This window comes from Benincasa hispida, chromosome 6 (assembly GCF_009727055.1).
Source record: "Benincasa hispida cultivar B227 chromosome 6, ASM972705v1, whole genome shotgun sequence".
Classification (NCBI taxonomy): domain Eukaryota; kingdom Viridiplantae; phylum Streptophyta; class Magnoliopsida; order Cucurbitales; family Cucurbitaceae; genus Benincasa; species Benincasa hispida.
This window is the reverse complement of record NC_052354.1, coordinates 36322457-36346794: the sequence shown is the minus strand read 5'-3', so window position 1 is coordinate 36346794 and position 24338 is coordinate 36322457. Positions and strand designations below refer to the sequence as shown.

Here is a 24338-nt window from a genome sequence, read left to right as displayed (position 1 = left end):
TAAGGACAAAAAGAAAAAGGGGCAAGAGGGAACAGAAAAACTCCAACGGATTTTTGGGCACAAGCATGAACATTTTTGGGCACAAGCATGAACAATGTGATTCTCCTAGGAAGAAAAGTAAATGAAGTCAACCTCTCTTTAATTAAAAAGGAATATAAAAGAAACAAAACAAAACAAAGAAAGGAAAGCATAAGAAATTCAAACTCTTGGTTGCCTCAAGGTAGTGCAATATTTAACGTCTTTTTCTTAACACCTAGTGATACGGGCTCAAGTGATAGAAGGTGGAATCAACATGAATCTTGAGCAAACAACGTTGACTTCTCCTTCATTGAAAATTTTAAGGTGGTGCCCATTCACTTTAAACTCTTTCCCCTTCTTCGGACTCCTAATCTCCACTGCACCATACGAAAACAAGTTAATAATCTCAAAGGGACCAAACCATTTAGATTTTAGTTTACCGGGCATAAGTGATAGCTTTGGATTGAAAAGCAACACTTTCTGTCCAACTCAAAATTCCTTCCTCAAGAGACCCTTATCATGTATTAATTTTGACTTTTCCTTGTAAATTCTTGAGTTCCCATATGCTTCCAAGCGTAGTTCCTCCAATTCCTATAGTTCCAATAATCACTCCTCACCAGCTTGAGCTAAGTTCATGTTACATTGCTTAATAGCCCAATATGCTCTATGCTCAATTTAAACCGATAGATGACACGCTTTGCCATAGACAAGCTTAAAGGGCGTTGTTTCAATAGGAGTCTTAAATGCAATCTTGTAGGCCCAAAGAGCATCGTGAAGGCGCATGCTCCAATCTTTTCTGGTTGGATTGACCATCTTTTCCAAGATACTTTTGACCTCACGATTTGATATTTTAGCTTGTTCATTTGTTTGAGGGTGGTACGGAGTGGCAACCCGATGATGAACTCCATACTTCCTCGTGAGTGCCTCTATGGTCCGATTGCAAAAATGAGTACCCTGATCACTAATTATAGCTCGAGGTATACTAATCCTAGAAAAGATGTGAGCTCTTAAGAAACCTAAAACCACAACAGCATTGTTAGTCCTAGTGAGGATTGCCTCAACCCACTTCGAAACATAATCAACTGCCAAAAGAATATATAAGGAAGCCATATGAAGAAGGAAAGGGGCCCATGAAATCCATAGCCCACACACTAAGATAGAATTTAATGGCATCTCATTCTTCCTAGACAAAGATCCTGATTTCTGATATCTCTCACAAGAATTACATAATGCAAAACAATCAGCGAACATAGAATTCCAAATCAACCCACTATCCAAAACTTTTCTAGTAGTTCTCCTAGGACTAAAATGCCCACCACAGGCTATCTCATGACAAAATGCAAGCACGGACTCAAACTCTTCATCTGGGACACACCTCCTAATGATTTGGTCAGAACAAATCTTCCAAAAGTATGATGGATCCCAAACAAAATACTTTGAATCACTCCTTAATTTGGCCTTCCTAAAACTACGAATGTCGTAAGGGAACTAACCAGTAACTAGGAAATTTACCATGTCAACATACCATGGAGTGGGTGTGGCAATTTGGAATAAGAACTCGTTTGGAAAATCCTCTCATACAGGCATAGGGTCCTTTTCATGTACTATCTTGCACAAATGGTCAGCTACTAAGTTTTTTGCTCCCTTCTTGTCCTTGATAGTCAAATTGAATTCCTGAAGGAGAAGCATCCAACGCACAAGTTGGGGCTTTGACTCCTTCTTGGTCATTAGGTACTTGAGAGCAGAGTGATCAGTAAAGATAGTAATAGGAAAACCAAGAATGTAAAAATGGAATTTATCTAAAGTAAAGACGATAGCCAGAAATTCTTTCTCAGTCGTGGTGTAATTAATCTGAGTAGGGTTTAGGGTCCTTGATGCAAAATATATGACGTGACTCTTCTTGTTGACCCTTTGTTCTAGTACCGCTCCACTACTAGATTTCTAGCATCGCACATGATCTCAAACGGTACATCCTATCTTGGAGCTTGCAAAATCGGGGTGGTGGTCAGCTTCTCCTTCAAAGTGTCAAAGGCCTCCTGACACTTCCTGTTAAAATCAAATGGAACATCCTTCTGAAGCAATGTTGATAGCGGTAGTACCAACTTTCAAAAATCCTTGATGAAACTCCTGTAGAAACCTGTGCTACCAAGAAAAGAACGAATCTCCCTAACAAATGTAAGATAAGGGAGGTTAGCAATAACATCTATCTTAGCTTTGTCTACCTCAATTCCCCTTTCAGAAACTACATGTCCTAAAACAATCCTATGAGAAGCCATAAAATGACCCTTTTTATAATTCAATACAAGGTTTGCTGATGCGTAGTGAATGCGATGAAATAATGGTGTGTAATTTTGATGATGATTTATGCATTGCACATGCAAGTTTTCCTAGTAAAACCCAAGTATAAATCTTATTGGGTTTCCTGGTAAGTTCAGGGTCGAACACAGGGACTACTAAGATATTATGCGTTAGTAAATTTTGATTCCTTTGTGGTGGAAAAACCAAATAAGTTTGGTTGCTATTTTGTTTGAGTATAAATTCTATGCGACATAATTGAGTAAAGAGTTGATGACACCGAAAGTTACAATGAGTATGCGGGGAACGGGTTGAGAAGGGATTTAGCTAACACTTCCTAAGATTGCGTTCAAGATATGCGATCGTGCTACACACACACAACAACATGTCATCTCTCAATGCAAATGCCATAGTTCCTATTTCTAGGACGCATGCGATGTATATGACAATGTCGATAAGACTTATGTCTAAGCCTTTATTTTTGTCTATGCGATGATGAATGATACATACATACACAAGGTGACCGCATACTATCATATCCTATTTCTAGGGTGCATGTGATGTATAATAGCAAACATAACTTATCTCTAACTCTCTATCTCTTACTTATGTGGTTCTAATCTGACCTTATCAAGCCTACATTCTAACCTGACTCTCTCATGTCTAGGTTCCTTCTTTAGACTACTATCTCAAGTAACTCTAAAGGGTGAAGGACGCATACATAAGACAAGATGATCGCATAAAGTGAAGATCTCAGGTCATGCTAGCTAAGTACTTCTCAACCCATTTAGAAATTGAGCTACTCATGCGAAATGTGAAGAGATTGAACAGATGTTGAAATAAGAATTCCATTTTATAGATGAAGTCAGAATGCAAAACAACAATGGAAAGTAGGGATAAGAAGCTCGGTAGAAATGTCTTGCTTCCCGAGGCTTTTACAGTGTCTTTTTACTCTATTCTGCCCAGAAGATTATGCTGTTGGGGTTGATGCCCTAAAGTCTCGTGTCCTATAGTTTGTAAACTGTTTGTACGAACACTTGTGTTGTTAATATATGATATTTACTTCACATCTTGTATTTTGCTCGGTTAATTGTTTTATTTGCTTTACCACAAACCAATAGACATAAAATCCCTGGTTATCTGTATGTGACTCAAGCATGTATGTGGTGACATACAAGTGGACAATTTCTTGAGTGATAACCAAAATGGTTTGTAGTATATGGATATAGGAGGAAAACCTTATCCTGGTAATGCTACGGATGCAGCTCGCTTTGTAGAATGGTCACAAGTGTTGTGACTTGTCACAGATGATCTGATCCTGATTATTCGTGTTGGGGATATGCGAGCAGGGGCATCCTATACAAAAGAGTTTGTATAAGACCTGACCACGAAGTGTTAACGTCTCGTTATATAACATCGTTAATGACAGAGACTACGCTTCACTAGGATGAGCATAGGTAACATGACCTCAATCTTGAGTGAGTTGGGAACTTCTACCATTGAGGGCGGTCCTTTGATTTGTATGGGTGCGAGTGGGCAGATCGCCGATTCAAACCTACCCTTTTTTTGGGGATCGTCTGATTTTTAGAAGTTGGGACTCCGCTACCACAAAATGAAAATTTCCCTCCTTCCTCGAGGTTAGGGGTAAGTTAGAAAAGAAGATGGCTCTCTTAAGGGCTGAGTTGTCGCGGGCTTAAACAATGTTGGTGCAACACACCTTCCCTGGCCCGAGAGGTGTTCAAACATAAGTTGGAACCTACGTTGTTATTGTTCATTAGAGGAACTAGTAGTACTTAAGGATCGTGACGAATGTAAACTTACAGTGGGCATAACGGTAATTGACAGCCTGTACGTGTACGAGCATCTGAAGGGTCGTCGTACTCATGATTGGTTATGTCTGATGGATATAGAAATATATGTGTGGTAAGAAGAGTTCAACTGTTGGTCTTTAGTGGAATTCCTGACAATTAACGGATGGTGATCTCGTGGCTAAAGAGTTTAGTCAGCTACTCACGTATCGTTGGAGCTTCAAGCCATAGGTCCATTAGGTCCCCTGGGTAGCTTGGATAAAGTCGAGAACTAGTATTTGGGTTAATTTGAAATGTTCAAATTGACAAGAAGAAGTTTGATTATATATAATATAATTGGACTAGTTAATTCTATATGATATAATTGGCTAAATGTATGAGATACATTATTATGGAGGAAATTAGATATAAATATGATTTATAACAAGTAGAAGAGAAAATACTATAGTAGATATGTGATATCAAATTATAGGTTAAAAAATATAAATTAATTATTTGATTAATTATATGATAATTAATCCTTTTTCCACGTTCGGACATGGGTTAGTGGGCAACATCGGTTATGGTAACTGATGAGTCAAAAATGAAAAAAGTTTTCATTTTGTGTCATGCAATCGATATTCATTCTTTCGCCCAAAAGATTTCATGAAACGATCACCCGAAAGCCTATACGATAGTTGCTTCTCAACCTAAACGATCGTCCACCTCACGATTTGACTAAACGATCATACACCTTTTTCTAAACGATCATTCATCATTTCCTACACGACCGTGTAGCTCCTCTATGCGATAAGCACTTCTGCTATACGATAGCATTGTTTTCTCTCCTATTTGCTTATCGCCTACATGACTCGTTTTTCCTCCGTTCTCTACCAAATTCACCAAAGCCCACCCTTTGGGTTTTCACTTTGAGAATACCCGGGGCTCATTAGTGGAAGTGTCGTCTCTATTGCGGAATTCGTGTTTGCATTGATTGTATTGTTGCAGTCGACGTTCCCGTCGGGTGTTGGTAGATCTCTTGGAGGGTTTCCGCTGCATTAGAGTTTCGAAGTGTGAAGATAGTCTTCAACCGGTATAAAACTCTATCCCTTATGTTTTTGTTTGTTCTTAGCATGCCGATAATTAGATTTATTTCCATAACTGTATGTGATGAATGTATATTGTTATATTTTGGTCATGGTGAGATCGGAGCAATCCGAACGCGCTCATGGAACTCTCGGTATGGGATCGTTCAATTGGTATCAGATCCAATTAGTATCAGAGCCAGTTCTGATACTTCGATTTCATCTATTGCAACGAAATGACTTTTACATTCGTGGTCAGTGCATTTCTACGTTGTTTAATTGTTAAATCTACTGTGGATGTGCCAGATTAATGGATGTTTTTGGGATGATTAGCCTCGGTTTGTTTAAGATCCTTTTACATTTGCGATTATTTGTAAAGGCCCTTGCATTTTAGGGAATTAATAATTGTTATCGAGTCTGTATTCAAAGTTTGTTTGAAGTTTTGAGTCTCTTCGAGGAAGGAGGCGATCTGGGCAAGCGTTGAAGTTTTGAGTTGAAATTCTGGGCAAGCGTTGCGGCTCTTCGAGGAAGGAGGCGATCTAGGGTTAATCGCATCGTGCAGAAAAAGTTCTACGCGATTTCAATCATACATCGTATAAATGAAGGAGTTATGCGATCGGCTGATGAACGCATCGATTAAAAGATGAGGAATGCGATCAAGAGTTGGTCGCATCGGGTTGACGATCGAGTACAGCGATCGTTGAGTATCACGACGTGTAGACGATGAGATGCTGCAGATCGTTAATGCGCGGGCATGCTAGATGATTGTTTAGGTCAGCAAGCTTCATCGCTTAGTACTGACTTAAATGATTTATTAGTATCGCAAGGTAAATCGTTTACCTGGTTGCACGCATCGTGTAGAAGATGAACGATTATTTAGGTCAGCAAGCTTCATCGCTTAATAACTGACTAAACGATCATTTAGTAACTCAAGGTAAATTGTTTACCTGTCGTCACGCTACACGATCGCATGGACGGTCGGGCTTTGCAGCCTCGTCGTCGTCTACGTGATTGTTTACTTATTATCCTATCATCTGGTGCACGCTGAACAATCGTCTACCTGCTGGAGTTTGCTACACGATGAAGACCTCCTAGCGGTTCAAGGCTCGGTTCGCTTGTGGACCGGTTTGTTTGATGAAAAATGTAATAGATAGGGTTTTTCATTCCGATTTTTTGTAAAGGCTCATTCCAGTCCATTAATCTTTTATTTATTACATGCGATGTATGTTTTTTATATGTCATATTGTATGTACATATGTTAATTCTCACCTTAGGTTATGCATCATCTCTTTATTGTAATTGTTAGAATTTAGAGAAGCATGTTTTTAATTATGTAAGAGCATGCTCATGCATCATATAATATAAGAGATATTTATGCATGCATAAAAAGCATTGACATGCATCATCTTTATATTATAATTGTTATAGTATAAGGGTGAATGATAGCATGTTTTCTTGGTTGTTACATGTTATATAAAAGTTATATATAGTAATGACCGGACATTGCATAGAACATGACACATAGGTTATTTTATAAATGTTATAAATGCCTCGTTGTGTGCAACGGTTTTAGTTGTTTCTTTTTAAAAGTTAAAGAGAAATTAGAACTAAAAGAAATAAGAAAGACATACATGCTCACTTAGGTTTAATTCATGGTTTTAAAGTGTTTAAAACTTGGATCACATAGAACTAAGATCACGGTTATAATACGATTAGCAACCCTAAGGCTTTAATATTTTAATCAGTTTAATAGGATTAAATTGGCTAATAAAAGGTTAAAATGTAGCAAATCTAAGGGACCTTTTGTCTAAGGCAAGTTCTGTCTAGGCTGGGGTATTTAAGTTGACAGAAACGTAACATTCCTACCTGGGAACTTGCCTGGAAAGGTGAAGTAGATAGATTTGATGCATGCAGGAAAGTTAAGGACAATTCATTAAAATGTTTAAATGTGACTACTTGAACTTGTTCATATTTCATAGACAAACGTTGGTTATGAACAGAGTATAAAAAGATGACTTAGACTAAAATTAGTAGCCGGATTGTCTAGGTTAATGGGAGGTACTTGGGGCATGAGATGCTTCACTTAAACCTTTCACTTTTCTCCTAAATAGTCCACACCGTGAGATCTATCCTTGGCCTTACGACACCTTTGGCGTGTCCTCCCAACAGATTGTGTTTGGGTAGGTCAATATCAAGGTGGATGGAGAGAATGTTAATAGTAAGTGGGAGCGAGAAATACGACAGCATATCCCTCGGTCTCCCTCGTTAGGTTGAATAAAGTTATTGCACATCGCCTCGAGGCACCCTGGGAGTGTCCCCCTAAAGGATTGGTAGTTTACACATTTTCTTTATTTGATTTCTGTAAGAGGATAAGGTAACTTAGTCTCTTGTCCTAATTTGTCTTTTCCCTACAGTAAGCACATTAGGGCGGGACTCTGGCACCGAAAGCGAGGGGTTACACTTATGCAAAATAGTTAAAAGTTAACGATTCTGGACCAAAAAATGGTTGCTGTTAGGTTTAGTTCCAAGAGTTGGTTCTATCTAATGGTTGAGAATGCCTCATTCCAGTGAAGAGGCAACTGATCACCCCACAGGTGGCATTTGTCCTACCTCACTGGGGCATCATTGCAAAATAGAAGTCTATAACTTAGGGTACTTGAATCTGTTTTGCAAAACTGATTGGTTTAAAAGTGATTCAACAAAATCTAATAAAGTTTTGTTTGTATTTTCAGCAACATTTTCAAATGACAATAGCCACGTTATCGTTGTTAAGTGCCAAAAAACTTATTGGCGATTCAAATGACAATTGCAAAATAGAAGTCTATAACTTAGGGTACTTGAATCTGTTTTGCAAAATTGATTGGTTTAAAAGTGGTTTAACAAAATCTAATAAAGTTTTGTTTGTATTTTCAGCAATATTTTCAAATGACAATAGCCACGTTATCGTTGTTAAGTGCCGAAAAACTTACTGGCGATAATTTCTTAACATGAAAACACATGATCACGATGATCCTAATCATCGAGGATCTCATGTTCGCTCTCATGGAGGCTTGTCCTTCTATTTCAGCTCCAAATGCCGCTCGAAATGTTCGACAGGCACATTTCGAGCGGCATACGAGCGATGGACAAGGGCGAATGAGAAGGCCCGAGCCTACATCTTGGTAAATCTTACTGAAGTCTTGGCTAAGAAACATGAGCCTATGGTCTCAGCGTGTGAGATCATGGAGTCCCTGAGGGGGATAATTGGACAACCATCTGAATAGTTTATGCATGAGGCTTATAAATACATATTCAACTCCAAAATGCAAGAAGGCATCTCTGTTCATGAACATGTGCTCAACATGATGGTCCACATTAATTTGGCGGAGTTGAATGGGTCTACCATCGATGACAGCAGCCAGGTTAGCATAATCCTGCATTCTTTGTCGGAGAGGTTCCTGCACTTTGTTAGTAATGTGATTCTTAACAAAGTGAAGTATAACCTTATAACTCTCCTCAACGAGTTGTAGGCATACATTTTACTAAAATGTAAGGAGAGGTAGAAGGGTGAGACAAATGTTGCTTCATCCTCTAGGACGTTCCATAGAGGTTCGACCTCAGGAACGAAATCTGCACCTTTTACTTCTAACTATGCAAAGGGGAAGAAAAAAAAGGGTGGTAAGGGAAAAGGGAAGACACCTGTTAACCCACCACTTGTCATCCCAAGGAGGCGTCCACAAGTTGCTAAAGGAAAAATTTTCCATTGCAACTAAGATGGACACTGGAAGAGGAACTGTCCTCGGTATCTGAAAGAGAAGAAAGTAGCCAAGGCTAAGGCGAAGGCCGATAAAGGTAAATGTGATTTACTTGTGCTTAAAACTTGTTTAGTGGAGAACGATGATTCTGCCTGGATAATTGATTCAGGTGCCACTAACCATGTTCGTTCTTCTTTTCAGGGGATTAGATCTAGGTGACAGCTAGAGGCTGGTGAGATGACGATGCGAGTAGGCACCAGGCACGTCGTCTCAGCTGTGGCAGTGGGAGGACTTCAATTAGCTTTACAAAATAGGTATCTTATTTTAAATGATGTATATATTGTTCCTGAACTAAAAAGGAACCTTATTTCTGTAAAGTTTTATTGCAATGTAAATATACTGTCTCTTTTGATATGAATAAAGCGTTTATTCATAAAGATGGTGTTTTTATTTGTACAGTCAATCTGGAATCGAATTTATATGTACTAAGGTCGTTAGCCATTAATTCCCTCCATAATACTGAAATGTTCAGAACTATCGTAATTCAATCAAAATGTCGACGAATTTTTCCAAAAGAAAATGCCCAAGTTTGACATCTATGTTTAGGGCACATCAATCTCAATAGGATTGAGAAATTGGTGAAGAATGAACTTCTAAGTGAGTTAGAAGAAAATTCTTTACCTGTGTGCGAATCTTGTCTTGAGGGTAAGATGACTAAACGACCTTTTACTGGAAAAGGTTCGAGAGCCAAGTAGCCTCTTGAGTTAGTACATTCTGACCTTTGTGGTCCTATGAATGTGCGAGCCTGAGGTGACTATGAGTATTTTATCAGTTTCACTGATGATTACTCTAGGTATGTGTATGTTAATCTTATGCAACGAAAGTCTGAATCCTTTGAAAAGTTCAAAGAGTTCAAGGCTGAAGTTGAAAATGCATTGGATAGATGGATTTAAACACTTCGATCGGATCGGGGTGGAGAGTTTTTGGACTCGGCATTCCAGTGCTATTTGATAGAACATGGAATCGTTTCCCAACTCTCAGCACCGGGTACACCTCAGTAGAATAGTGTAGCAGAGAGGAGAAATAAACCTTGTTAGACATGGTTCACTCGATGATGAGTTATGCTTCCTTACCGAACTCTTTTTGGGGTTTTGCAGTGGAGACTACGGTATACATACTCAACTGTGTTCCCTCCAAGAGTGTTGCAAGAATACCTCTTGAATTGTGGAATGGGCGTAAAGCTAGTTTACGTCATTTCCGCATTTGGGGTTGCCCTACACATGTGCTTGAGGCTAATCCCAAGAAGTTGGAACCACGGTCGTGGTTGTGCCTCTTTGTAGGCTACCCCAAAGGTACATGAGAGGTTATTTTTATGATCCAACGGAAAATAGGGTGTTTGCTTCAACAAACGCTACTTTCTTGGAGGAGGATCATATAAGGGAGCACAGTCCACGAAGCAAAGTCGTGTTACGTGAGCTTTCCAATGAAACTACTGAAACTTCAACAAGAGTTGTTGAAGAGCCTACTACATCAACAAGAGTTGTTGATGGGAGTTCATTCAGTAGGTCGGTTCCACCTCAAGAGTTGAGGGAACCTCGACGTAGTGGAAGGGTTACAAACCCACCTGTTCGCTATATGGGTTTCACAGAAATCCTTGCCATGGTAGCAGATGGCGATGTAGAGGATCCGTTGTCTTATAAGAAGGTAATGGAGGATGCTGACTAGGATGAATGGGTCAAGGCCATGGATTTTGAGATGGAGTCGATGTACTTCAACTCAGTATGGGATCTTGAAGATCAGCCTAATGGGTTCGCCCTCTAAGTTCTAAATGGATCTATAAGCACAAAAGGGTGCTGATGGGAAGGTACAAACCTTCAAGGCTCGACTTGTGGCAAAGGGTTATACCTAAGTAGAGGGAGTCGACTATGAGGAAACTTTCTCGCCTGTTGCCATGTTAAAGTCCACCCACATCCTCCTGTTCATTGCAGCTTATTATAATTATGAGATCTGAAAAATGGACGTCAAGACGACCTTTCTGATTGACAATCTTGAGAAGATCATTTATATAGTACAGCCCGAGTGATTCATAGCCCAAGGTCAAGAGAAAAAGTTTTGCAAATTGAAGTTCTGTTAGGCTTGAGAGAGTCAGATTAGAAACGCATAAGCAAGAGATAAAAACGCATAAGCAAGAGATGGAAACATAGACATAAGTTCTGCTTGCTATTATGCATCGCATGCACCCTAGAAATAGGATATGATAGTATGCTATCACCTTGTCTATGTATGTGTCATTCATCATTGCATAGACAAGAATAGAGTCTTATACATAAGTCCTATCGACATTATCGTATACATTGTATGTGTCATAGAAATAGGAACTATGGCATTTGCATTGAGAGATGACATGTTGTTGTGTGTGTGTAGCATGATCGCATAACTTGGATGCAATTTTAGGAAATGTTAGCTAAATCCCTTCTTAACCTGTTCCTCACATACTCATTATAACTTTCATTGTCATCAACTCTTTACTCAATTCCATCACATAGAATTTATACTTAAACAACACATCAACCACTTGTTTGTTTTTGTCACCGCAAAAGAATCAAAATTTATCATCGCATATTGTCTTAGTAGTCTCTATGTTCGACCCTAGGCTTACCAAGAAACCTTGTAGGATTTATACTTGGCTTTTACTAGGAAAACTTGCATGTGCAACGCATAAACCATCATCGCAATTACACACCATTATTTCATCGCATTCACAACGCATCAGTGACTGCATTCTATCATATCCTATTTCTAGGATGCATGTGATGCATAATAGCAAACATAACTTATCTCTAAGTCTCTATCTCTTGCTTATGTGGTTCTAATCTGACCTTCTCAAGCCCAGATTCTAACCTGACTCTCTTAAGTCTAGGTTCTTTCTTTAGACTACTCTCTTAAGTATCTCTAAAGGGTGAAGGACGCATACATAAGACAAGATGATCGCATAAAGTAAGATCTCAAGTCATGCTAGCGAAGTACTTCTCAACCCATTCGGAAATTTAGCTACTCATGCAAAATGTGAAGAGATTGAACAGATATTGAGATAAGAATTCCATTTTATGGATGAGGTCAGAATACAAAAAAACAATGGAAAGTAGGGATAAGAAGCTTGGTAGCAATGTCTTGCTTCCCGAGGCTTTTACACTGTCTTTTTACTTTACTCTACCCAGAAGAATATGCTTGCTTTCGCAAGTGGCGGCCCTCTCCTCGGCTCCGTTTATAGCGCCTCCCAGCAGTCTTTCGCGCCAAGAGTGATCTCTCGACGTCTTCTTCTTTTCGCTCGACTCCGCCTCACGGCTATCTATGATCTATCTTCTATGTATATGGCAAACTGTGTAGAGTTCGAACTGCTTTAACGATGGTGGCTTTCGGTAGTTATGGAGCTCAAGTTGTAGAAGATTTTCTCTCAAATGATTGCAATGATGGGTGGTCATTAAATCTTCTATCTGATGCACCGATTAATGGTCATCGAAAAGTTGAATGTACTTGCTACAGTGTGTCGTTAACAAATTTTCAACTAAATTCGGATTCGATCGTTATCAGCTTTCCGTCACATCATGATTTATTATGGCTTTATGGTCGCAATCTTTAATGCGCGCGGATGCTGATTTCCTTGGATCGCATTTTCATTTGCGCCAATCCATTTTCCTGCACAAAATAAGTAAATTAACTGCTTTAATGCAATGGGCGCATGCGATCGCAATATTCTCGGTTTAATACTTTTGGACACGATTTTGTATATTTTTATCATTGCATTCCCTCATTGTTTTATATCTTTGCACTGTGATAACGGGAAGAAAATTGTAATAACGTGCATTTCTACCCGTTATCACACCCCCAAATTTAAAATAATGTTTGTCCTCAAGCATAAACTAAAGATTTTCCTTAGAGAGTCAGCCGCCTTTTCCTACCTAGATTTCTCGAGGTGCCTTATTCAAATTTTATGAACCAAAACCTTCTTAATTTCTATCTTGGTCTCTTCCTAAAATATTTCTAAAACTTAGGGACCGTAAGTTTAACTTTCAAAAAGACTTTACTTGTTTCCAGGACATCGCATGAATTATTTCAAAAAAAAATTTCAACCGGCGTGTTTCCAAAATGATTTTTTTTATCCTTGCGCAGTTTAGCTATTCCTTTTTTTTCTACCTTGTGCTGATCCAAGTGCCTAGCCTTCGTTTTGGCTTGCCCCTACCGCTATCATGCGAGCATCGAACTACGAGCAAGGCACTCTTTCTCAATCTAAACTCATGCTTATTTGGTAGCGGAGTTGCGATCACTTTATTTATGCGTTAATCACAATTCCTACCTTCGTTTTGGCCCACCCCCACGGGTGTCATGCGAGCATCCAACTACGAGTAGGATCCGATCTCAAGTTATGATTTTTTTTTGAATGTCTAAAAGTAGCAAGGTAGAAAATGAATATCGACACCCCCAAATTTAAACACAGCAATGTCCTCATTGCTGATAGACTGAAATGATTCATGCGATGCTCTTAGAAAGTTTTGTAAAGATCATTTTAAAAGAAAGTTGGTGGACCGCTACTAGAAATATTTCATGAATTGATTGTCCTGAATTTAAGTTGATCTTAGTACATGTGATGAGAAATAAAGACATGTGTTTCATCATTGAAATCATAATTGGTACGGAAAAAAAATGCGGTGACTAACTAGAGTAATCAACATTTAATGATTGCGCCAACTAAAGAGAATACGATGATAAAATTATCAATGTTAAGAATGAGATGTGATAATGCAAATTTGCTCTGTTGCCCACATCGTCTGTGATCGCATGCCCACAAGGCATGCCTATAGGTGTTTTATAGGCGGTCCTGTAGGCCCACCAGGCGGTCCAGCTTCATGGCCCAATCTTTGCGTGAAGGATTCATCACCTTCTCTACGATCAACTTGATTTACCTATTGGACACCTCCACTTGGCCGTTTTTCTGTGGATGGTATGCGATAGCGACCTTATGGTGGATATTATATTTGAGCAGTAATTTATTGATGGCGATATTGACAAAGTGGGAGCCTTCATCATTTATTATAGCATGTGGGGTGCCCAAACGACTGAAGATATTTTTTCGCAAGAACTTGGAGACTATCGCCACATCGCTTGCGACGTAGGATACTGCTTCAACCCATTTGGAAACATAATCAACAGCCAATATAATGTATTTATTTCCATTTGATGGTTGGAATGGCCCCATGAAGTCTATGCCCCATACGTCGAATAGTTCCAATTCTAAGATAATGTTCATTGGCATCACATTCTTCCATGAAATGTTTCTCGTGCGTTGGTACCTATCACATTTCATCGAATAGTCTCTCATGTCCTTGAATAAAGTTGGCCAAACATATCCACTTTGTAGCACCTTTGCTGTTGTGCGTTGACCTCCAAAATGTCCACCATACGGTGAGTCATGGCCTTGGGATAGTATGCACCGATGTGCAGTTTCTGGTACACATAGATGCAAAATCTTGTCTTGACCTCTTGTAAAGATTTGGCTCATCCCAATAATAGGATTTACATTCGTGTCTAAGCTGACTCTTTTGGTGGTTGTGTAGTTCTCAGGAAATTGTTCACAAACCAAATAATTGACCACATCTGCGTACCATAGTAATTCTTCAATTTGAACAGTTGCTCATCTGAGAAGGTTGGGTTCACCTTCGACTGGTTGTGGTCGACTTCCGAATTTTCTAATCTTGATAGGTGGTCTGCAACCTGGTTTCTCTGTCCCGTTGCGATCATATGATTTCCATGTTAAATTCTTGAAGGTTGAGAACCCATCGAATAAACCTCGACGTTGCATCTTTTTATCATTAAGTATTTGATTGTCAAGTGGTCGATGTGAACGATCACTTTGGATCCCAGCAAGTAAGCTCTAATTTTTCCAGGTCAAAGATCACCACAAGAAGTTTCTTTTTCAGTGGTAGTGTAATTAGCTTGGGCAGAGTTTCAAGATTCTACTCGCATATGCGATGGGGTGTAGCATTGTCTTTTTTTTTTTTTTTTTGTGCTAGCCAGCCTCCATCGCATAACCGCTAGCATCGCACATCAACTCAAATGGTTGTGTCCAGTCAGGTGCGATCAACATAGGTGTGGTTTATCAATGCGTTCTTCAGTATCTGAATGCATTGAGCACTGTGTATTGAAGTCAAATGTTCTATTGGCCTCTAGCAGCACCACTCAATGGTCGAGCAATCTTCGAAAGTCCTTAACAAAACGTCGATCAAATCCTGCATGACCCAGAAAACTCCTGACAACCTTCACATTTGCTGGAGGTAGGGAGCTTTTCAATGGCCTCAATCTACACTTATCCACCATTTAACCTATCCTTGGAAACTTTGTGCCCAAGCACAATATCTTCATTCACCATGAACTGGCACTTCTCCAGTTCAGCACCAGATTTGTTTCTTCATATTTCCTTAGTATCTTCTCTAAATTGTTTAGACAGACTTCATATGTTTTCCCATAAATCGAGAAGTAATCCATGAAAATTTCCACCAAATCTTCAAGATACTCAGAGAAGATTGCCATCATGCACCTTTAGAACGTGCTCGGCGCATTACATAACCTGAACGGCATGCACGAAAAGAAAACGTTCCATAGGGGCAGGTGAATGTGGTTTTCTCTTGGTGTTGAGAATCAATCATTATTTGGTTGTAGCCTGCATACCCATCCAGAAAGTAGAATTAATCATTTCCTGCTAGGCGGTCTAGCATCTGGTCAATAAAAGGCAAGGGAAAATGATCCTTCTTCATCACCGCATTGAGTTTGCGGTAGTCCATGCAGATCTGCCAGCCAGTGGCGATCCTCATTGGTATCAATTCATTGTTAGCATTTGGGACTACCGTCATTCCTCCCTTCTCGGGCACATATTGCACGCGGCTGACCCACGTGCTATTAGCGATTGGATAAATAATGCCTGTGTCCAACCATTTGATTATCTCCTTTTTTCATAACCTCCTTCATCGCAAGGTTTAGTTTGCGTTAAGGTTCGATCGACCTTTTTTGGTTTTCTTCGAGACGTATCTTGTGAATGCAATATACGGGGCTGATTCCTCTTATGTTTGCTATCCTCCATACTATTGCTTTTATTTACTTCTTCGGGATGCTCAGTAGCGCATTCTTTTGTTCTTCTTGAAGTGCAAAGGAAATGATTACTGACAGAGTTTCATTTTGCCCCAAGAAAACATACTTCAGGTGGCTTAAAAAGGTTTTTAGTTCCACGGTCGGTGGTTGTTCCAAGGATGATATTTGTACTTTTCTCTCTGCATTCAACATCAATTTTTCATCCTTATTTGTCGTTTCCATGATCACATTGCAGGTTGCTACGGATGCGGTCGCATCCTCTCTTTCATTTTCGTCTTCGGACTCTTCTTCTTCGTTAAAACTAGGTTCATTGTCAGAATCTATTAGGTCTTCTTCTTCTAAATATTTCATGGCTTTAATAATGTCAAACCTGAGCTTCTTTCCATTCATACTCAGCGTGATCTCTCCCTTGTACACATCAATTTGAGCGCGACCAATGGATAAAACTGATCGTCCAAATATGATGGGTACATCCTTGTCTGCTTTGTAATCGAGAATGATGGAGTCTGCTGGCAAGATAAATTTTTCAATTGAGACCAGGACATCCTTCACCTTCCCCTCTAGATGAACTAGGGCCCTGTCCGCCAACTGAAGAGTCACCGTCGTGGGCGCTAGTTGTCTAACATTCAACTGTTTAAAAATTGAAAGGGGCATTAAGTTAATATTGGCCCAAGATCGCAAAACGCTTAACCTATAAATATCCTGCCAATTGAGCAGGGTATCGTGAAACTTTCAGGGTCGCGCATTTTCGATGGGATAATGGTGTTTGACTTTTGCGTTAATGCAACCATTGCGAACTTCCCTGTGCTTCTCTTCTTTTTCACCATGTCCTTAAAAAACTTCGCATATTTGAGCATTTGTTCAATCGCTTTAGTGAAATGGATGTTGATATGTAACTGTTTTAACATGTCCATGAAGCGATGATACTGCACTTCATCATTTTTCTTCTTCTCAAGTCTCTGAGAGAATGGTGGCAGCTGTACTTTCATAGTTCCCTGTACCATAGGCTTAGAAGTAGACGCAACTTCTGGTTTCATCATCTCATTTTCTTTTGGTTCCTCTTGTGTCAACGGGGTCTGAAGTTCCATTGCAACTAGAGTAGTCCTCCTTGGTTCCTTCTTCTCTTCCGCTACAGTTTTTCCGCTTCGCAAAGTCACAACTTGACATTGCTCCTTTCTCGTATTCCCCGAGTTGCGAGGGAGCTTGGTTAAACTCAGCAATGCCCCTTGTGGTCTACTTTTAAGCTCGCCCGCAATATGCCTATTTGGATTTCGAGATAGCAGATTAAGTCGCCTGATTCTGAAGCACCGTTTCATTTTTCTCAATATACTGCTTTAGTAAGCTCTCTAGAGATGAAGACGATGGCGCTTGAGAGCTGCTGGCTTGATTTTGCGATTGACCGTTTGTCCGCGAGGAAAATTCTAGCGGCCCTTCTTTTTGTGCCATCGGTTGATAACTTTGTTGTTGATTTTTCAACGCAAAATTGGGGTGGTTTCTCCAGCCAGGGTTATAAGTGTTGGATAAAGGATTGTTCTTTAAACAAACCGATTGCGGGTTCTTCGGACATTCTTCCATCGGATGGGCTTCTCCACAAGTAGCACAACTTGTGCTTGTCTGCTCGATTGCATTTACGTGCCCTCTATTTGTTCCCAGGTTGTTGATTGCGATGCCTTGTATCAGATTCATCATCGCATTCATTTGATTTTGCAGGGATGCGATGGCCCCATTGTTTACATCACCTTCTTTAATTTTAAGTCATTGATCGCTTTTCCTCCAGTCTTCGTGGTTCTTTGATATGTGATCAAGTATATTTTTAGCGTCATCATACGTTTTGTCAAGCAGACCTCTAGCTGCTGCCCATTGGTAGCCGCCTGCGATGCAGGGTTCAAACCAAGATAAAAGATTTCCATTCGAAGACAGTCAAGTAAGCCATTATGTGGACAATCTCGCATCAATCTTTTAAACCTTGCTTAGGCATCACTGAGCGATTCGTCAATGTCTTGTTCAAAATTTGTAATCAACTTCCTTCTTCTTGCATTCTCGGTCAGGGGGGAAGTACTTCTTCATGAACTTCTCTACTACTTGTTCCCAAGATGTTATCTTCCCTAGTTTGAGAGAATAGGTCCATTTCCTTGCTTGGTTGCATAATGAAAATGGGAACAATGTTAGTCGAACTTCCTCAGCTGAGATGTTTGGGAATACAAAAGTATTGCAGATTTCAATAAAACTCCGGAGATGGGCGTGCAGATCCTCGTCACGCCTTCCACCAAACTGTCCGGCCGTGTGAATCATCTACAAGATAACCGACTTCATTTCAAATCTCGATCCATCCAGAGCGAGCCTCATGGTTCCTGGGAGAAATCATAGAGGTTGGGCGACCCGGATGTGTCTATTGCCGTCATTCGCTAGGAGAATGGGGTTTGCAATGATATTATTTGCATTTTCTGTTCTGTCTTCTGGTTGTTCCGCCATGTTGGATTTCTCTCTTGTTGTTGTCGACGGTTGTTTCTTCATAAAGCTGCAAAGAAAATAAAAAAGTTACTGTTAGTGCAATATGTACTGTCGTAGTCCCCGGTAACGACACCAAAAACTTGATGCGTAGTGAATGCGATGAAATAATGGTGTGTAATTGTGATGATGATTTATGCGTTGTACATGCAAGTTTTCCTAGTAAAATCCAAGTATAAATCTTACTTGGTATCCTGGTAAGTCCAGGGTCGAACATAGGGACTACTAAGATACTATACGTTAGTAAATTTTGATTCCTTTGCAGTGGCAAAAACAAATAAGTTCGGTTGGTATTTTGTTTGAGTATAAATTCAATGCGACGGAATTGAGTAAAGAGTTGATGATAGCGAAAGTTACAATGAGTATGCGGGGAACGGGTTAAGAAGAGATTTAGCTAACACTTCCTAAGATTGCGTTCAAGTTATGCGATCATGCTACACACACACAACAACATGTCATCTCTCAATGCAAATGCCATAGTTCCTATTTCTAAGACGCGTGCAATGTATATGATAATGTCGATAAGACTTATGTCTAAGCCTATATTCTTGTCTATGCGATGATGAATGATACATACATACATAAGGTGACTGATAACGGGCAAAAATGCACGTTATTAAAGCACAAAGATGTAAAACAATGTGGGTATGCGACAATAAAAGTATACAAAATCATGTCCAAAAGCATTAGAATAAGAATATTGTGATCGCATGTGCCCATCACATAAAAACAGCTAATTTACTTATTTTGTGCAGGAAAATGCGTTGGCGTAAAGCAAAATTCGATCCAAGGAATTCGATGACCGCACACATTAAAAGATTTCGACCGCAAAGCCATGCGATCGTATGCGCTCGCAAAGATTTGCTCAAGAAGGTGGCCGCATAAAGATGATGCATCAAGGTGAAAGTATAATAAATCATGATGGGATGGAAAGCTGATGACGGTCGAACCGAATTTAGTTGACAAGCAGTTAACGACATACTATAGCAAGTACATTCATCTTTTCGTGACTATTAATCGGCGAATCAGACAGAAGATTTGATAACCGCCCATCATTGCAATAATTTGAGAGAAAAGCTTCTTCACCTTAAGCTCTATAAATACCGAATGGCACCATCATTAAAGGGGTTCGAATTCTATCCAGTTCGCCATATACATAAAAGATGGAACATACAATTAGTTAGTCGTTAGTCTGTAGCTGTTCATATACTTAGAGGTGAAGGCAAGAAAAGAGAAGAAGACGCCGAGAGATCATCCCTAGTTAGCTTGAAAGACTGCTGAGAAGCGCGATAAAAGGAGAGAGGGTTGACACTTGCGAAAGCAAGGACATTCTTCTGGACAGAGTAGAGTAAAAAGACAGTGTAAAAGCCTCGAGAAGTAAGACATTGCTACCGGGCTTCTTATCCCTACTTTCCATTGTTGTTTTGTATTCTAACTTTATTTATAAAATGAAATTCTCATCTCAACATCTATTCAATCTCTTCACATTTCGCATGAGTAGCTAAATTTCTGAATAGGTTGAGAAGTACTTAAATAGTATGACCTACGATCTTCACTTTATGCGATCATCTTGTTTTATGTATGCGTCAGTCACCCTTTTGAGATACTTGAAAGAGTAGTCTAAAGAAAGAACCTAGACTTGAGAGAGCCAGGTTAGAATCTAGGCTTGAGAGAGTCATATAAGAAACACATAAGCAATAGATAGAAACTGAGACATAATTTTTGTTTGCTATTATGCATTGCATGCACCCTAGAACTAGGATATGATAGTATGCGGTCACCTTGTGTATGTATGTGTCATTCATCATCGCATAGAGAAGAATAGAAGCTTAGACATAAGTCCTATCGGCATTATCGTATACATCGCATGCGTCCTAGAAATAGGAACTATGGCATTTGCATTGAGAGATTACATGGTGTGTGTGTGTGTGTAGCATGATCGCATAACTTGGACATAATTTTAGGACATGTTAGCTAAATCCCTTTTCAACCCGTTCCCCACATACTCATTGTAACTTTCGCTGTCATCAACTCTTTACTCAATTCCATCACTTAGAATTTATACTTAAACAATACATCAACTACTTGTTTGTTTTTGTCATCGCAAAGGAATCAAAATTTACCGTCGCATATTGTCTCAGTAGTCCCTGTGTTTGACCCTGGCTTACCAAGCAACCTAGTAGGATTTATACTTGAGTTTTACTAGAAAAACTTGCATGTGCAACACATAAACCATCATCGCATTTACACACCATTATTTCATCGCATTCACAACGCATCAAGTTTTTGGCACCATTATCGGGGACTACGACAATACATATTGTGCTAACAGTAATTTTTTTTTTATTTCGTTTGTCACTTTCAACATCTATGCATTGCCTCTCCTTTGGTAAGGGAAGAAGCGGGCGTCGTATGAGCGAAAGACAAGATCCTGAGCCCAATTACGACCAAGAGATTGAAAGAACATTTCAAAGAAGACGAAGAAGCAACCGCCGACAACAATAAGAGAGAAGTCCCAACATGGCAAAGCAACCAGAAGACAGAGCAGTAAACACGAATATTATCATGGCAAACCCCATTCTCCTGGCGAACAATCGCAATAGACCCATCCGGGACTATGCGTCGCCCAACCTCTATGATTTCTCCTCAGGAATCATGAGACCCGCTCTAGACGGATCGAGGTTTGAAATGAATTCGGTATGTTGCAAATGATTCAGATAGTCGGATAGTTTGGAGGAAGGCGTGGCGAGGATCCGCACGCCATCTCTAGAGTTTTATTGAAATTTGCAATACTTTTGTATTCCCAAACATCTCAGTTGAGGAAGTTCGACTAACGTTGTTCCTATTTTCATTAAGTGACCAAGCAAGGAAATGGGCCTATTCTTTCGAACCAGGGGAGATAACATCTTGGGAACAAGTAGTAGAGAAGTTCATGAAGAAGTACTTCCCCCCGATTGAGAAAGCAAAAAGGAGAAAGTTGATTACAAATTTTGAACAGGATATTGACGAATCGCTCAGCGATACCTGGGCGAGGTATAAGAGACTGGTGCGAGACTGTCTCCAAATGGAAATATTTTATCACGATTTGAACCTTGCATCGCAGACGGCTGCCAATGCGGTAGCAGTGGGATGTTTGCTTGATAAAACGTATGATGAGGCCAAAAATATTCTTGATCGCATTTCAAATAATCACGAAGACTGGAGGAAAAGCGATCAACGACTTAAAATTAGAGAAGGTCACATAAATAATGGGGTCATCGCATCCCTACAAAATGAAATGAATGTGATGATGAATCTGATACAAGGCATCGTAATCAATAGCCTGGGAACACAAAGAGGGCAGGTCAGCGCAATCGATCAGACGAGCGCAAGTTATGCCACTTATGGAGAGGCCCATCCGATGGAAGAATGTTCGAGGAATCCGCAATCTGTTTATTTCGTAAAGAACAATCCTTTCTCCAACACTTATAACCCTGAGTGGAGAAATCATCCCAACTCCGCGTGGGAAAATCAATAACAAAATTATCAACCAATGGCGCAAAAAGAAAGGCCATCGGGATTTTTTCCGCGAATAAACGGTCAATCGCAAAATCAATCTAGCAACTCACAAGCGTCGCAATCTTCATCTCTGAAGAGCCTATTAAAGTAGTATATTGAGAAGAATGAAACAGTACTCCAGAATCAGGCGACTTCAATCTGTAATCTCGAAATTCAGATAGAACAGATTGTAGGTGAGCTCAAAAGTAGACCGCAAGGGGCGTTGCCGAGTTCGACTAAGCTCCCTCGCAACCTAGGGAACACGGGGAAGAAGCAATGCCAAATTGTGACTTTGCGAAGTGGAAAAAAAATAGCAGAAGAGAAGACGGAGCCAAGTAGGACTTTTCCAGTTGCGATGGAATCCAAGACCCCGTTGACACAAGAGGAACCAGAAGAAAATGAGATGATGGAACCAGAAGTTGCATCTACTTCTAAGCCTATGGAAGGGAACCGAGAGAGTACAACTGCCACCATTCCCTTAGAGACTTAATAAGAAGAAAAATGATGAAGCGTAGTACCATCGCTTCATGCACATGTTAAAACAGTTGCACATCAACATCCCTTTCACTGAAGTAATTGAACAAATGCCAAAGTATGCGAAGTTTTTGAAGGACATGGTGACAAAGAAGATGAGCACAGGAAAGTTCGCAACGGTGGCATTAATACAAAAGTCAAACACCATTATTCCATCGAAAATGCGTGACTCCGGAAGTTTCACGATACCCTCTCAATTGGTGGGATATATATAGGTCAAGCACTTTACGATCTCGGGGCAAATATCAACTTAATGCCCCTTTCAATTTTTAAACATTTGAATGTAGGGCAGATGGTGCCCACAACGGTGACTCTCCAGCTAGTCGACAGGTCTCTAGTTCATCCAGAGGGGGAAGGTCAAGGATGTCTTGGTCTCATTGACAAGTTTATTTTATCGGCAGGCTTCATCATTCTGGACTACGAAGTAGACAAGGATGTACCCGTCATATTGGGACGACCATTTTTATCCACTGGTTGCGCTCAAATTGATGTGTACAAAGGAGAGATCACACTGAGTGTGAATGGAAAGAAGCTCATGTTTGATATTATTAAAGCCATTAAGTATCCAGAAGAAAAAGACCTAATAGATTCCGACAATCCAGTTATAATAAAGAAGAAGAATCTGAGGATGAAAATGAAAGAGAGGATATGACTACATCCGTAGCAACCTACAATGCGATTATGGAAACTACAACCAAAGAAGAAAAACTGACGTTGAATGAAGAAAGAAAAGCACAAAAACAATCCTTGGAACAACCACCGATCGTGGAGTTAAAAACCTTACCAAGCCACCTCAAGTATGTTTTCTTGGGGCAAAATGAAACTCTACCAGTAAAAATTTCCTCTGCGCTTCAAGAAGAACAAGAGAATGCATTGCTGAGCATTCTAAAGAAGTACATAAAATCAATAGGATGGATGCTAGCAGACATAAGAGGAATCAGCCCCACATATTGCATGCACATGATAGTTCTTGAAGAAAACCAAAAAGGATCTATTGAACCTCAACGCAAACTAAACCCTGCAATGAAAGAGGTTGTGAAAAAAGAGATGATCAAATGGTTGGACGCAGGCATTATTTATCCAATCTTCGACAGCATGTGGGTTAGCCCTGTGCAATGTATGCCCAAGAAGGGAGGAATGACGGTAGTTTCCAATGCAAACAATGAACTAATACCAATGAGTGCCGTCACTAGCTAGCGAATTTGCATGGACTACCACAAACTCAATGCGAACACGAAGAAGGATCATTTCCCCTTGCCTTTTATTAACCAGAAGCTAGATCGCCCAGCAGGAAATGATTACTTCTGCTTTTTGGGCGGATATGCGGGCTACAACCAAATAATGATTGCTCCTGAAGACCAAGAGAAAACCACATTCACCTGCCTCTACAGAACGTTTGCTTTTGGCCGCATGCCGTTCGGATTATGCAATGCGCCGAGCACGTTCCAGAAGTGCATGATGGCCATCTTCTCTAAGTATCTTGAAGATCCAGTGGAAATTTTTATGGACGACTTCTCGATGTATGGGAAAACATATGAAGTTTGTCTAAACAATTTGGAAAAGATACTGAGAAGATGTGAAGAGACAAATCTTGTGCTGAACTGGGAAAAGTGCCACTTCATAGTGAATAAAGGTATTGTGCTCGGGCACAAAGTCTCCAAGGAAGGGCTGGAGGTGGATAAGGCAAAGATTCAGACCAT

At 39.9% G+C, this 24338-nt stretch overlaps 1 protein-coding gene across 1 annotated transcript; it reads right to left on the bottom strand.

Moving 5' to 3' along the window:
* Positions 1-2123: 2123 nt before the first annotated feature.
* Positions 2124-17375, bottom strand: LOC120079216. The gene is made up of 3 exons (XM_039033378.1): positions 16848-17375; positions 16430-16689; positions 2124-2280 (listed from the first exon to the last, which is right to left on the bottom strand). The coding sequence occupies exons 1-3, from the start codon at positions 17373-17375 to the stop codon at positions 2124-2126; spliced, it is 945 nt and encodes a 314-aa protein (XP_038889306.1).
* Positions 17376-24338: the final 6963 nt, after the last annotated feature.